Source organism: Panthera uncia, chromosome E3 (genome assembly GCF_023721935.1).
Source record: "Panthera uncia isolate 11264 chromosome E3, Puncia_PCG_1.0, whole genome shotgun sequence".
Taxonomy (NCBI): domain Eukaryota; kingdom Metazoa; phylum Chordata; class Mammalia; order Carnivora; family Felidae; genus Panthera; species Panthera uncia.
The window spans coordinates 11006119-11022311 of NC_064815.1; the positions used below are offsets into that span (position 1 = coordinate 11006119).

Genomic DNA, 16193 nt, shown 5'->3' on the forward strand with positions numbered 1-16193 from the left:
TCTGAGCTGTCAGCATACAGCCCGACGTGGGGCTCGAAATTCACTGACCGTGAGATCGTGACCTGAGCTGCAGTTAGACGCTCAACCGACTGAGCCACCCAGGCACCCCTATAACTCATTCTTTTAAATAATCACTGCCTTTCACTTCCTCAATTAGACCTTTCCTCACTTTCTTAGCTCATCTCATGTCTTGCTTCTCATTTTCATTATCACTGTAATGACCTCTTGGGCACTTTTCTCACCTTTCTTAAATCCCACAGCCTACCCTATTCCTATTCCTAATCCCTATTCCTCCTTGGTGTAGGTGGTGAACTTGGTCCCCATCTTGTCTGGCCAGTCACAAAGCACTGTTAGGGGAGGACAGAATCTGAGACCTCCCTCACCACACCTTTGATATCCAACCTGAGTATGGCCCTTGTCACCACTTGGTAATTATGCTACTTATCTTTAATTCAGTTCTAACAAACTTCCGACAATGGCTTTTTAGACCACAACCCTATTTGAGCCCCCAGGTCCTTTACCCTTTGCCAACCACTAGGCGACTCCTTAGAATTTTTAAAATTAATCATGCAGGCCATAAAGAAGAGCAGTCTGTATCATTTCCTTAACAAATCTTTCTCATTGTTGATTTTTTTTTTTTTTTTTTTTTTTTTGGTTCAGCTGACAAAGACCTTCTAAATGGCTTTGTCTGTCTTTGTTGCCTACGTAATCTTTAGGAAACCCCTAAAAGCAGGCGGTAAGAATTCTTTCTTTTCAGAAGCTATGGGTTCAATAATTTGCCATCTTCACTACACGATCCAATTAAATGCACATGTACATCTTTTTGGCTTTGAGCATTTAGCAATTTACCATCCCTAAGACTGACCTTTTTTGTTAATTTCTAGTTTATTTTTTGAGGCCATAAACATGCTTATAATTAAAGCAGCACCTTCATTTATTGAACAGCTATATGCCAAAACTGTTCTAAGCAATTCATCCAACAACCCATGAGGTAACTGTTATTATTCTCATTTCACATATAAAAAAATAGAGGCCTAGAGAGATTAAGTTCCCCCAAATCACACTGTTTGTTATTAACAGAGAGAGAATCAGAATTTAGGCAGTGTAGTTTTGGAGCCCATACTATAAATTATTACCCTATATGCTTCTGCCTCATTAGAAAATGACTGTTTCTTTTCAGTCCTGAGTGGCACCTCCAATGACTTAGAAAACTGAATACAGTCCAAAGAAGGGAATGTGCTTATTTAACATTGGTGGGCTCCATGCTAGCTTGACTTCCCCTTCCATTCCCTTTTAAAACATAAGTAAAATAAAGAATGTGATAAACAAGGAAGTTCTCCAGGTAACAAGCCTCCCTTAAGACTGAAGACACTCAAAGCTACAGAGCCTCCCCAAAATAAAATACTTGAGCTACTGGCAAGTTTAGCCAATCAAAATTAAGTAAGCATATTTACCTTCAATTTTTCTTTTATTTTTTAAAATTTATTTTATTTACTTTGAGAGAGCGAGAGAGAGAGAAATGGGGGGGGGGTGTGTGGTGACAGCAGGGGAGAGGCAGAAAGAGAGAGAATCCTAAGCAGGCTTCACACTGTCAGCGCAGAGCCCTATGTGACCTAAGATCATGACCTGAGCCGAAATCAGGAATCGGACACTTAACCGACTGAGCCTCCTGGCTCTCTACTTTTCATTTTTTAAGTAGGCTTCATACCCAGCGTGGAGCCTAACAGAGGGCTCAAACTCACAACCCTAAAATCAAGACCTGAGGCAAGATCAAGAGTCAGACACTCAACCAACTGAGCCACCCAGATGCCCCCAGCCTCTAATTTTTCTAATAAAGAACTCAGATGATGGCAGCTCATCATGTCATCAGCCTGACCTTTCAGTGAAATCTGTTGGCCTCATGTTCCCACCAGGATTGGCACCTCCCTTGATGGACTCCCCCAAAATGACAGTCTTTCTCTGCAGCTAATGAATGGATAAACTCAACAGGGTGTAGCCTTTCAATGGAATAATATTCAGTCACAGAATGGAATGAAACACTGATACATGCTTCAGTGGTGGATGAACCTTGAAAACCTGATGCTGAGCAAAAAGCAAATAGACACAAAAGGTCACATATGGTGTGATTCCATCTACATGAAATGTCCAGGATAGGTTAAATCTGTAGAGACAGAAATCAGGTTAGTGGTTGCCAAGGGCTGAGCGGAAGGGGGATGAAGGAGTGACTGCTAATGGATATCGCATTTCTTTCTGGGTTGTACAAACGTGTGAGTGCACTGAAAACTACCGTACTGTGCACTTAAGAGGGGTGAATTTTATGGTATGTGGATTATATCTCAATTTAGAAAAATGACAGAAAAGGGATTCTTGCATCCTCTAAACTCCTCCACTTCCTGTGGCCAATTCAGTCACTGATGAACAAAAAATTTTTTTAACTTTATTTATTTATTTTGAAAGAGAGAGAGATTGAGAGAGAGAGAGAGAGAGAGAGAGAGAGAGAGAGAGACAGCACGCCAGCTAGGAAGGGGCAGAGAGAGAATTCCAAGCAGGTTTCCCACTGTTAGCACAGAGCCCGATGCAGGGCTTGAACTCATGAACATGAGTTTAGGTCTTGAGCTGAAATCAAGAGTCAGACACTTAACTGACTGAGCCCCCCAGGCGCTCCACTGATGAACATAACAGACCACTGTTTGCCATCCCTGTGCGGGTAATGAGTTACCTAAGGAATAAGACCCAATCTCCCATACATCTCACAGGCTAGAGAAAAGACAAACTAGCAAACACAGTTGTAATTCAGTGTGGTACATGTCCTCACAGAGTTGATGGCTCATTCCCACTTAATGGGTCGGGCACTGTTCTGAGTACTTTGCATGTATTAAGTTATTCATTCCTCCTACCAGCCCAATGAAGCAGGAACTCTTACTATCCTTAATTTAGAGATCAGGAAAGCAAGACCCAGACAGATGATGTAACATACCCATATTACCTAGGAAACCGCAGAGTGAAGATACAGCCCTTAGCGGGCTGGCTCCAAGTCTGTGCTCTTTACTGGTACGTACCAGGGCTTAGAGACTGGCACTGGGTGTCATGCAAAGAAAAGTACCTTCACTGTGCATGGAGAGTTGTCATTTACAGTTCATATGCACTTTTGGTCCAGGATTTTCATCATTTCCTTTTAAGGGCTGGGCTACCCTAACTGTGCCCAGCATAGATAGTCTCTTATGTGTGCAAACAAGAAAGAAAGGGAAAGAAAAGGGAAGGGAGGAAATTCTTACTCTGTAAACCACAGTTCTTTCAGGCTGAGCATCATGGGGTTCACTGTGTGCAGATGTTCCTCGTTCCACTTCTTGGCATTCCTGTAGACACTGTGCCAGGGCACAGGGGCCCGGATCACTCTTTGAGGAAACATACGGGGAATATTCTCAATGAAGAGTCTTTTTCTCTCTATTGGGTCCATGAGGATGTAATCAACTATAACCAGCAGAGCAAATACTTTGTTAGTAAGGCAGGCCCTGGAACACTCTGTGCTCTGAGCTGCAGAATTTAGAATGTAAATGAGCCTCTGACCGGTTACACTGATAATACCCATTATGTTGATAATCCCCTGGGTATAACTAAATTGGGGAAGCTCCACTCTGTTGGTTTGTTTTCTTTCTGAAGATATTTCAGGGAGAAGGAGGAGTGTAACTTCAGAGTCTGGAGCTTAGAACCTGGGGTTGAGACCTATTAGGATATCTAGCATCATGCATGACAAGGAGCTACTATTTGATGATACCTCATTCATCATTAATTGATTTCTCTCACCTAAATAGCCATACACAAAAAAATCAACATAATGGATGATACCATATACTCAGAATTGGAAATTCAGAAACCAAATATTTCACATGCTAAGGAAAGAACGATTGGTAAAAGGTTCACAGAGGAAGGGACATTTGAGCTGGAATGTGAAGAATGAGTAGGCATTTGTAGACAGGATAGGAAGGAAAGAACATATAACGTTCTTTGGAAGAACCAAAGAAGTAACAGCATATGATGAAATGCAGTTCTATGACTTTTGTAAAACATGCTGAAGGATCTGGGAGTTATTTTGTAGTTGAAATATCAGATGCAAGTGGTCGAGTTTAAGGTGATAAGACTGCAGAAGTACATTGAGGCTGGAATTTAAAAGACTTTTTACAAGTTTAACCTTATGAGTTTGGTTCTACCCTAGAGTGGACAAGGAGCCATTACCCTGACACCATTAGAAAGTTAATTAGGAAATTAAAAATAACTAGATAACTTGGTAAACACAGCGATTGGCCAGAGAAAATAGAAAGATGAGGAACTAATATCATTATGCCCCTTCGATGTATTTCTCACATTACTCACCATCATTAAATATTTCCCAATGACCTACTGTGTGTATAAGACATGGGCCTAAGGAATGAAGGGGAGCTAGGATCAATAATATGTCCTTCACGGTCAAAGAACTGACAGTCTAATAAGGGAGCCAAGACCCACAAGAAATGAAAAGACAATGCCAGTGTGAAATGACAGAGGAGAAATAATGGCCCAGAGATGGTCCAAAGTAGGGTGAGTTAAAAGTAGAGATAAGAAGTGCTGTGCATGCAGACGGTGGAGGGACCACTGTGGGGTGCAGAGAGCTAAAAGTACTTAAGAGGCAGGTCTTGAGCTAGATTTTAAAACTTAGGTAAACCCTTGGTAGTCCTAGTGTTGCCCAGAGGTGAGCAAGCATCCATATCTCCTGGTAGCTTGTTAGAAATGCAGACTCTCAGGCCCTACCCCAGATCTATCGAATCGGAATCTGGTTTTTGAGAGAGAGAGAGAGAGAGAGAGAGAGAGATCGATCAAGTGCACGAGCGAGTGCAAGTGGGGGAGGGGCAGAGAGAGCTGGAGACACAGAATCCAAAGTCGGCTCCAGGCTATGAGCTGTCAGCATAGAGCCTGATATAGGGCTTGAACTCACAAACTGTGAGATCATGACCTGAGCTGAAATTGGATGCTTAACCGACTGAGCCACTCAGCGCCCACCGGAATCTGCATTTTTTATAAGATTCTCAGGTTATGTGGGTGCCCATCAAAGTACAGGAAGTGCTAGTGTAGACCTTAGTGATGGGGGGAGAGCATCTGAATGAAAAGGAGGAACCAGAAGGTGGACTGATAAAGACAGTGCCCTCCACATGGGAGCCCCTTGAACCACTTATACCCAACCTTACCAATGCTTTTCATGATGCTACTATAGTAGTCATTTTCCTTCTCCTTCACCAGGATGATCATCAGGGGTGCCAGGAAGGGACTTGTCAGCAGTGTGTTAGAAATCAGCTTTGAAATCCGAAACATCACTTCATCCTCCTCAGGAGCAATCATATCTTTTCGGATGCCATTGGTCAAATAGTAATAGTATCTCTTCCATAAACAAACCACCAGCAAGACAATGATTGTGATTGGTTAACTGTGCTCACCTGCCCACACCCATCAGCCTCCAAGGGGCCCTGTTCACACAGCACCCATCCCCACCCTTCACTCGCTACAATCGGGTTTTCTGGGACCATCACCACACACTCTCTGCAGTGTGATGGCGGGCAAGTTTTTCCATGACTCTGGAGGACTGACCCAGAGCCAGAAATTTCAGTGGGTTATAAGGAAGGACTTGTCAAAAGCCATGCAGAGAGGAGCAGTGGAATGACTACTGAGGCCAGGACAGAGGCAGCCCATCGGTGAACTTTAAGAATATAATTAACAAGCTCCTCAAATGGACCGGATAATTCACCATCCTCAACAACAATGGTGGTCTACAAAGGACTTTGATCCTGTGGCTTGTAGCAGCCAGTGAGGGGAAATTCCCCAAGTCCAAGTAAAACTTACAATAGTTCTGATCAAACCATGGGCTTCTGAGTTTAGGAAAGCAATACAAACACACAAACTAAACAAAAATAGACAATGTGGTGGCGCCTGGGTGGCTCAGTCAGTTGAGCGTACAACTTTGGCTCAGGTCATGATCTCACAGCTCGTGAGTTTGAGCCCCACGTGGGGCTCTGTGCTGACAGCTTGGAGCCTGGAGCCTGCTTCGGATTCTGTGTCTCCCTCTCTCTCTGCCCCTAGCCCACTCGCATTCTGTCTCTGTCTCTCTCAAAAATAAATAAACATTAAAAAAAATTTTTTTTAAATGGCTAATGTGATCTGGTTGATTTCAGGAAGTTTTGTTCGTTTAGGGCTCTAAGCTGCCAGATGGCTGAATAGCTCTAGAAACAAATATTTTAAGATGGGTGAGAAGCACAAAGTGTAGGAAATCAGCTTTGAGCTTTTGCGACAACTGTCTGTAGTCAGAAGAGGCTGAGCTCACCTTCCTCCAACCTTAATGGAAGCTGCTTATAGAGAAGAAACTTCCAAATACAGGATGCATTGGGATATACTTATACTTTTAGTATTTTAGTATAATTTTTAAAATTATTTATTGTATATCTGAAATTCCAATTTAACTGGGTGTCCTGTTTTTTGTTTTATTTTTCAAAATTTTGCAACCCTAGCTTATGGGTCACCATTTTAAAACCATTGGTTTTTTGGTTTTTTTTTTAAGTTTATTTATTTATTTTGAGAGACAGAGAGAGAGCATGGGGGGCAGAAACGGAGGGAGGGAAAGAATCCTAAGCAGGCTCCCTGCTGTCAGTGCAGACCCCAACGTGGGGCCTGATCTCATTGTTCATGAGATCATGACCTGAACTAAATCAAGAGTCAAATGCTTAACTGACTGAGCAACCTAGGTGTCCCGCAACCTATGTTCTATAAGGACTCAAAGGTTTCTAAGACCTACTAAAACAATTCACACAGACACACACACACACACACACACACACACACACACACACACACACAAATACACACATATCCTTATTCAGTAGTCTGTCATGGGGTCTGGACTTTGATATTTTTAAAACATTCCCTGAGGGGCGCCTGGGTGGCGCAGTCGGTTAAGCGTCCGACTTCAGCCAGGTCACGATCTCGCCGTCCGTGAGTTCGAGCCCCGCGTCAGGCTCTGGGCTGATGGCTCGGAGCCTGGAGCCTGTTTCCGATTCTGTGTCTCCCTCTCTCTCTGCCCCTCCCCCATTCATGCTCTGTCTCTCTCTGTCCCAAAAATAAATAAAAAAACGTTGAAAAAAAAAAATTAAAAAAAAAAAAAAAAAAAAACATTCCCTGGGTGATTCTGCTATTCTCCCTGAGTTTAGAATCACTGAGCTGTCAAGAATAATTCTTAGCAAACTGAGAGAAAGGAAGCAACAAGAACATACCTCTAAGTCTGATTCAGATGGTTGGGTTTCTTTACCTTCTATTTTCATCTCCTGCTGTAACATCACACCAATCTGTTCTTCTGGACTCATTGGTCTGCTTCCTGGCAGGGTCAAAGATGTCACTGCCTCCTTCTTTATGGATGATAAGGCTGAGATATTGTGGGCCAGCTTGGTCCTGAAAAGTAGACACATCCTTTGGTTCTCTGCAGAGGTGCTCTGTGCCAGGCCTACTGTCTCCAAGCTGCTGAGTGTCATTCTGCAATGGAAACCCCTCTCCTCTGTGTCATCTAACAGTATGGATGTGCACTGCAGTGACAGCCTCTAACCATGGAACATCCATAGGTATGCTAGCATTGGTTTTGCTCAGGTGGTAAATTTATTTTTTTTATTTTCATTTTTTACTTAAAATTTTTTTTTTTTTAATTTTTTTTTTCAACGTTTTTTATTTATTTTTGAGACAGAGAGAGACAGAGCATGAACGGGGGAGGGGCAGAGAGAGAGGGAGACACAGAATCGGAAACAGGCTCCAGGCTCCGAGCCATCAGCCCAGAGCCTGACGCGGGGCTCGAACTCACGGACCGTGAGATCGTGACCTGGCTGAAGTCGGACGCTTAACCGACTGCGCCACCCAGGCGCCCCAACTTAAAATTTTTTTTAATGTTTATTCCTTTTTGAGAGAAAGAGAGAGACAAAGTGCAAGTGGCGGGGTGGCGGGCGGGCAGAGAGAGAGCGAAAGACAGAATCTGAAGCAGGCTCCAGGCTATGATCTGTCAGCACAGAGCTTGATGCCAGAGCTCAAACGCATGAAGCGCAAGATCATGACCTGGGCTGAAGTCAGACGCTCAACCGACTGAGCCACCCAGGCAACCCTCCTTTTTTTATTTTAGAGAGAGAGAGAGAGTTCAAGAGATAGGTAGAGGGAGAGAGTGAGAGAATCTTCAGCAGGCTCCATGCTCAGCACAGAGCCTGATGCAGGGCTCAATTCCAGGACCCTGGGATCATGACCTGAGCTGAAATCAAGAGTTGGCAACCAATGAGCCACTCAGGTGCCTCTGCTCAGTTGGTTACTTTAGTTTTATTTAGAGCCTTAAAAAATTGGGTTAAAAGAGAGCGCCTGGGTGGCTCAGTGGGTTGAGTAACCGACTTCAGCTTTGATCATGATCTCATGGTTCATGAGTTCGAGACCCACATTAGGCTGTGTTGACAGCTCAGAGCCTGGAGCCTGCTTTGGATTCTGTGTCTCTGTCTCTGCCCCTCTCCCACTTGTGTTCTGTCTCTCTCTCTCTCTCTCAAAAGTAAATAAACATTTTAAAAAATTGAGTGAAGAGCACTGGTGGAAAAACACATGAGTTACTTGGAGTCTGGGAATGCTTTAAAGTCAAGAAGCAGAGCATGGTTAATGAGACCACAGCCTTCTTCAGTTCAGCCAGGTGTCCTACAATCTCCTGCACCCACAGGGATACTTACCTGGTGGGATTCTCTTTGTCTCTAGAGGAGAACTTTCTTTTCTTCTTGTTGGGTTCTGATGAGCAGTTAGTTGCTAGAAGAGTGGAGAGGAAACACATTAGAGTCATCCTCTGTCCACAGGACAGTCCCAGAGCATACTAAGGGGAGTAGACTCGGTGCAATGGGGATAAGGCAGGAGATGGGCCGCCTGGTTCTACATGCACCACTAATCACCTGTGCGACTCTGAAGCAGTGACTTCATCACTCCAGGCCTCAGTTCCCCCAACTGTGAAATGCGAATGCACATACCTTCTATTCACCCATACAATTGTCAAGTATTAATATCAGTCCTACTCGATTCACTCCCTAATCCTGTATGCCCTATTTTCTAAATGTTGGAAATTACTGTTTAATATTTCTAAGTAGGTGAAGACTTTTACACTTGGCATATTTATTTTAAAGGAAATATATGATTATCACAAATAGAAAAACCAGTATCATGCACAATACAAGGTAACTACAAATGAATTCAATAGTTGATATAAAACTAGATTATAAAGCTTTAACTAGATACTGTTACTTAAGTCTCCAGCCTAAAGGAATTAACAAGCAACAGAGAAGTGTTGAAGACATAATATTAAATTGACATTTTGAGAGGCTCCTGGGTGGTTCAGTTGGTTAAGCGTCTGACTCTTGATTTTGGCTCAGGTCATGATCTCACGGTTCATGAGATCAAGGCCCACCTCATGACCCAAGTCAGGCTCTGAGCTGGCAGCACAGAGCCTGCTTGGGATCCTCTCTCTCCATCTCTCTCAAAATAAATCAATGATCTATGTTCACAGCATAAAGCCAGGACTGAAGCAAGGCTGCCCTATCCATGAAGACAGCACTGTCATGCAGATAAAGCACAAGGATCCTCAATTCTTATGTTGGCCAGAGATAACAGAGACAGCCCAATAATAAGGAGGCCAAGTTTCACGCAGCCTCAGTGACCACATCTACAAGATCTCCAAATATCACCTAGGATGGGAGTCCCAAGCCACCAATATAAGGTCTGGTACTAATTTGGGGTCCTAAGAGGCCAGATGAAGGCATAAGAATAAAAACGTTAGATTAAGAAGTATGTGTCAAAAAGGTACACTGATTACATTTCTAAGTGAAAACAATCAAAATTAATCTATGGTGACAAAAATCAGAAAGCAACTACCCTAGAGTGGGATGGTTTTGTGTAGGGAAGAGAACTCACTGGAAATAAGCACAATAGAGCTTTCTCTAGGGATGGAAATGCCCTATATCCTGTTTGGGTGGTGGCTACATGGTATAAACAATGGTCAATGCTCACTGAACTGAACACTTAAGATCTATGCATCTTATTGTATGTAAATCATACCTCAATAAAAACAATGGGGGGGGGGATGCAAGTCACAAGAAGGGAAAAAACTCTAAACAGAAGCCTGCAAATCAAAATCCCAGACCATATGAGAAAAACCAATAGTAAGAAAGACAGTTAATTGACTCAACAAGCAAGGGATAATTTTGCAAAGTAAAAATAATACAGCAATCAAACATTGCTCCAAAATAAATGTTTAAGATCTTCCCAGGAATATTGAAAGAGCTAAGCCTATAAGAGTAAAATGACAAATTGGCAGGTAGAATCAATTAGAAAATCTGAAAATGAGGGGCACTTGTGTGGTTCAGTTGATTAAGCATCTGACTCTTGATTTCAGCTCAGGTCATTGTCTCATGGTTCATAGGATCAAGCCCCGTGCAGGGCTCCACACTGACAGCATACAAAGCCTGCTTGTGATTCTCTTTCTTTCTCTGTCTCTGCCCTTCCTGTGCTTGCACCCACACTCTCTAATATAAATGAACTTAAAAAAATTTTTTTAATTAAAAAAAAAGAAAATCTGAAAATGAAACGATTTTGTCATGAAAGTAAAAAAAGTTCATTAGACATGATAAACTCAAGGCTCAACACAGTTGAGCAAATTAGTGAATCAGAAGATACATCTGAGGAATTTACCCAGACCCAGCACAGAGAGAAAAATGAAAAATATGAAAATAAGTTTGAGACAGAGGGCAGACTGAGAGGCTCCAACACACATGTAACAAAAATTACTGAAGGATAAGCAGACTTATGTGTGCCCAGCAGGATTAAATAAATTAATACATATAAAGTACTGTGGTAAACAGCTTCCAAGATGGCCCCCAATGATCCCCACCTCCTGGCATCACGGCCTTGTGCAATCCCTGTGCGTGCAGGCTAGACCTGGTGACTCACTTCTAACAAACAGAATACAGCAAAAGTGATAGGCTGTCACTTCCAAAATTAAATTCCAAACAGAGTGTGGTTTCTGTTTTTTTGGCTCTCTTCTGTCTCTTGCTCTCTCCCCTGTTCCCTATGAGGGAAGCCAGAAGCCATAATGTGAACTGCCCTATGGAAAGACCCATGTGGCAGGAAACCGATGTCTATGACCAACAGCCAGCAAAAACCTGAGGAAATGAATGAGCTTGGGAGAGGATCCTTCCCAGTGCCCTTAGAGGACTGTGGGGCTAGCTGATACCTTGACTGCATGCTTGTGAGAGGCTCTGGGGCAGAACTATTCGGTTAAGCCATGCTCAGATTCTTGAGCCATAGAAACTATGAGATAATAAGTGGTGGTTGTTTTAAACCATTAAGTTTTGGGAATAATTTGTTATTCAGGATTCAATAACACAAGTACACAGAAAAGTGTTTGGTGTGTGGTAAATGTAAGGGACACGGCATACAGTAAATGTAATGCTAGATATTACAATCATTCCCATTTCATAGATGAAAAGACTGAGACCCTATGAGGTTATCCAAGGTTAGCTTCAGCAAGCAATGGAGCCAGAACTAGAACCCACGACTAAAAATCTCACTGTAAAGCCCCATTTGGATCTGGTATGGCACACTGTTACAATTACCTAATGGCAGCCCCTTTCTGGTCCTTTCCCTGGGGACATTGATAGTGACTGGCTGGTAAACCTTCAGCAGGTCCTTCAGTTTCAGGTCCTGGGCCATCAAGGAGTAGTTGTTGGCAATGGAGTCGCTGGGTCCACGGTAGTGGTGCTGCTCTTTGAAGGGTGCAGCCAGGGTCCACGATGTACGTTGCATCAAGGGGGGATAAAAGCTGTGCGACATGATGGTCTACAAGGAAAGAAATGCAGAGTATGATGAGGTGAAGGACATCTCTTAGAGGAGCTTAAGTTCCACTCACATGGAGACTCAAGAGAGTCCTGCATGCCCTACGCTGTTTCTACTTCCTGCAAACTCAGCCATATGCTTCCTGGATGTTCACCAATTGCACTTCTCCAACCACCATGAGCATGATTTCTGATGTCAAAGACAAAAGCTGGCTTTCAATAAGCAGTATGTTTGTGCATCAGGTGATTTACTTCTATTGTCTTTATTCTTTATGGACATGGCTGTAAAGTAGAAATAATCATCCTTATATTTTTCACAACTGAAGATGCAGAAGTTCAGAAAGTCTCAATAATACAGCAGGGAAGTGAGAAGGCTGGATCCTAACTCACCTTTGTACTACTAGATAGCTCTTTCTCCCCATACTACCATAGCCTTTTCTGGTGGCAGAAGTGACCAAAGCCATTGATCCCACTCGTCAAGCCTAGCTGTTTGTCTCCCACTAATATCAGTAGAATAGCAGCAGCCCAGTGAACATACCTGGTAGAGCGCAGATGGTTCCTCATTAGCAGAAGCAGGCAGAGGGGGCAGCTCTGGCTGCATCTGGGAGTGGCTCATGTGATGTATTGAGTCACTTTCAGGGATCTGTGGGAAATGGGAACAAAGCCGCTCTTCAGGAATCAGGAAAGATTTCCAAGCCTCTAGGTTGGCAAGGAGTAAAAAGATCCCTAAGATAAGTTTTAGGGACAGAGTTATGCCCACTAAACACCTTCTCACCCCCATCCATAGTGTAGGTTTCATTTTTAAATCAGTGATGTCTCTCCTCCAGCGTCTTCTCCTTGGCTACCCCTCAATGAGCAAATTTAGGGTAATATTTTTCCCCTGGGAAGACCCCAAATTCTGAGGGAAGTTACCCTATCCTGGGTTGTGATTAAAGGGGTTAACTTTAAACAAAAAATAGACCCTTGCACTTCACAAAAACACAATTCCAAATAGAAATTTGCTTATGTGGTGGCATTGTACTTTGTGTGTTTAACACACACATGAGCAACTCTCTGTTCTGCCTGCTTTGAAAAAAAAAAAGAGTCACTTAAATAGTATGGGTGTCTGAGTCCACCATTCCATTCAGTGAGGGTGCACTTAGGGGTGAGCCTCAGGTAGGGGTGAACCTGCGGCTCCCATGGCCACTCTCAGTTCCCAAGTACCTCTCCTGAGCAGAGCTGAAAGTGACAGCAGTATTGAACAATTCTGTGTGTGTTTCTGTCCTAGGACCCAGCCTCTATGTGCACGACAACTACTTATCTGGGGCTGTGACAGAGAAGGTACAATTTGTTCCAAAACTAAAGGAAAACTGTGGGTTGTACTTACTGAGACATGTTGCTGTATAGCATTTTAAAGATGGTTTAAGGGGCTTTCAAGGGCAATTTTGGCTCTCCATGATTTTCCACCTAAGGCAATGACCTTGGACTAAACTGTGTAAGACGAGACATTACTGGATTCATTTGATTTACTTGAATCAGCAAATTATGTCATGCAGGGGAACTGGCAGGGGGTAGCAGATAGGGGGTATATGAATCGGATGTCAGCCACCCTCACGCCCTAACCAACTGCTCACTGATGACTCAACCTCATAAAATAACAATAATACCACTATAATTATTCCAAATTATTATGTGCTAGGCACTGTACAACCTTATGAGAGGTTTTTTTTTTTCCTTATGAGAGTTTTTGATAACCATGTTTGACATGAAGAAACTAAAGCCCAGAGAATAGAAGTAATGCATCCTGGCCACACAGAGGTGCTTTTAAATACACATGACTCTGGGGGCATTTGGGTGGCTCAGTTGGTTAGGTGTTCGACTTTGGTTCAGGTCATGATCTCCCATTTTGTGAGTTCAAGCCCTGCATCAGGCTCTGTGCTCACAGCTCAGAGCCTGGAGCCTGCTTCAGATTCTGTGTCTCCCTTTCTCTTTGCCCCTACCCTGATCATGCTGTGTTTCTCTCTCTCTCTCTCTCTCTCTCTCTCTCTCTCTCAAAAATAAATAAACATTAAAAAAAATTTTAAATACACATGACTCTGCATCCCAACACATTGGAAACAGCGAGTACTGATAACATGGCAAATCACTTTAGGAAGGTGTTGATCTTAAAATTCAACAAAAACATGCAAACCCATAAATAAAGATGCACACCAAGCCTGAGATCTTTAAAAAACATACAACAGGCCCACTGGTCTAATGGCCTAATCTAGTTATTGTAAAAAATTGTGGCACATCACACTCACCAATAGAACTTTATTAAAAATAGGGATCCTTGGGCTCCAACTTAAACGGGAGGAGTTTGAGACCTGCAGACTTTGCTGTTTTTAGAGAACTCAGTTTGTTGAGTTAAATAACTGTGTCTATCTCTCTTTTTTTTTTTCAATGTTTATTTATTTTTGAGAGAGACAGAATGCAAGTCTGGGGATTTGCTCCCGGGGAGGAGCAGAAACAGAGAGTGAGAGACACAGAATAGGAAACAGGCTCCAGGCTCTGAGCGGTCAGCCCAGAGCCTGAGGTGGGGATTGAACCCACAAACCACAAGATCATGACCCAAGCCAAAGTCAGACGTTTAACCAACTGAGCCACCCAGGCGCCCCTCTCTGTTCTTGACCTCAGTTTCAAGGACCTAAGAATTGATCAATTATCTCCAAGATGATTTTTCGGTACTGAAATTAGTATCAGATTTGCACCAATCAGGTGAACAAAAGGATAGAACTCCAGCAACAGCCTGAAAGGAACCTGGTCATCCAAAGTGGGTACCACACCATCTGAGGTCGATTCTGGCAGTGGTACGTTCAGCGCTATGAAGTCATTCATGATTTCCATCAGGATCCCAGATGTACAGCATGTAATGATTGATAAGTTCTGGCTGCCTGTTTTTGTTTTTTGTTTTTTTGTCTTTGCAAGCAAGAAAGTTTTATGGTCACTGGAAATCTTTCCCTTGGCCTAGCTTTTAAATATGTTTCAAATAAAAATCTTCATTAAAAGAGCAACAAGCAAACACCACAAATTTCAGACATCTTGAGTAAGTTACAACAAAAATGGAAATGAGTAGTTAAACCAAAAAACCTTGAACTTTTACAGTCAAGTAGGACATTAACATTATTCAGGAGGTGTCTTGCTTCTGCTCGTGGCTGGGATAAACCTGATGTCATCTCTGACACCAATTGGGAAGTTATTCTCCCTACCAAAATTAGTAGGCCACAGCCCTAGTGGACAAAATCAGCTCTTCTCCAATTTCAGTCCGTGCTATACAGTCACCTGATCCCACCCAGTCCCTGGCTCCAGGAAGCACATGTGACATAGGTCAGGCTAATCAGGGTTCTCCACCCTCCTAGACACAGTGCTTGGCTCAGGGACAGGCATGTGACCTAAGCTGGGCTCATCAGTCTTTCCTGACAGTTTCACTAGACCTATTGAGAAAGAGGCACTCTCAATAAACATCTTTGCCTTATGTGGAAACAAAGCTTTCATTAGAATACAGCCAACATAGAAGCAAGACTCCCAGAAGGCAAAAGATAGACTCCCAGTGACATCGGCTGGACTCCTGGATCCCATTTGGACTTCTCGGTTACTTGAGCCCAGAGATTCCCTTTTGGGTTTGAGCTAAATTATATTTATGCTCCTTCATACTGAGAGATGTTCATCCAAGGGGCAGACACAGAGGCAGCTGAATCATCATACAAAGACATAAGCCATTCTTGAGAAAATAAAGAAACTGAAACATTTTGCAAAAAGCAAGCCAATATTAAGAATTTTACAGCATATAATAGAAGCAGAACCTTTGGAGAACAAGTTAAAAATTTGAGCTTGTTCATAGGCACAGACTAAGACTTAGACACACAGAGCCAGAAATACGGAGAGCAGAAAACATCTCAGTGCATGGGACAGGGATACATGGAACACACACAGGATCACCAGATCTAGAAATCAATTCCAGAACAGAACATGACCATACCTAAGAATGCTCTGTGGCATCTTGAAGGAAAAAGAGATTGATTTTTGTAAGAACCACCTTCATTTCATAAAGTTTCAATTTAAAATGCTCCTCTGGTTTGGGGTGCCTGGGTAGCTCAGTCAGTTAAGCTCAGATCATGATCTCACCACTTGTGAGTTCAAGGCCTGCGTCGGGCTCTGTGCTGACAGCTCAGAGCCTAGAGCCTGCTTTGGGTTGTGTCTCTTTCTCTTTCTCTCTACCCCTTCCTTGTTCATGCTCTGTCTCTCTCTCAAAAAACAAATAAACATGAAAATGCT

The 16193-nt window shown here is 42.9% G+C and overlaps 1 protein-coding gene across 1 annotated transcript in view; it reads right to left on the reverse strand.

The window, feature by feature from the left end:
• DNAH3 (dynein axonemal heavy chain 3) overlaps positions 1-16193 on the reverse strand; it is a 163717-nt gene that overhangs the window by 146739 nt on the left and 785 nt on the right. Inside the window, exons 2-7 of the mRNA XM_049639145.1 lie at positions 12439-12543; positions 11682-11904; positions 8757-8829; positions 7290-7464; positions 5220-5409; positions 3276-3471 (exon numbers count right to left, since the gene is read on the reverse strand). Coding sequence (XP_049495102.1) covers positions 3276-3471; positions 5220-5409; positions 7290-7464; positions 8757-8829; positions 11682-11904; positions 12439-12543 — 962 coding nt within the window. The remainder of the gene's footprint in view (positions 1-3275; positions 3472-5219; positions 5410-7289; positions 7465-8756; positions 8830-11681; positions 11905-12438; positions 12544-16193) is intronic.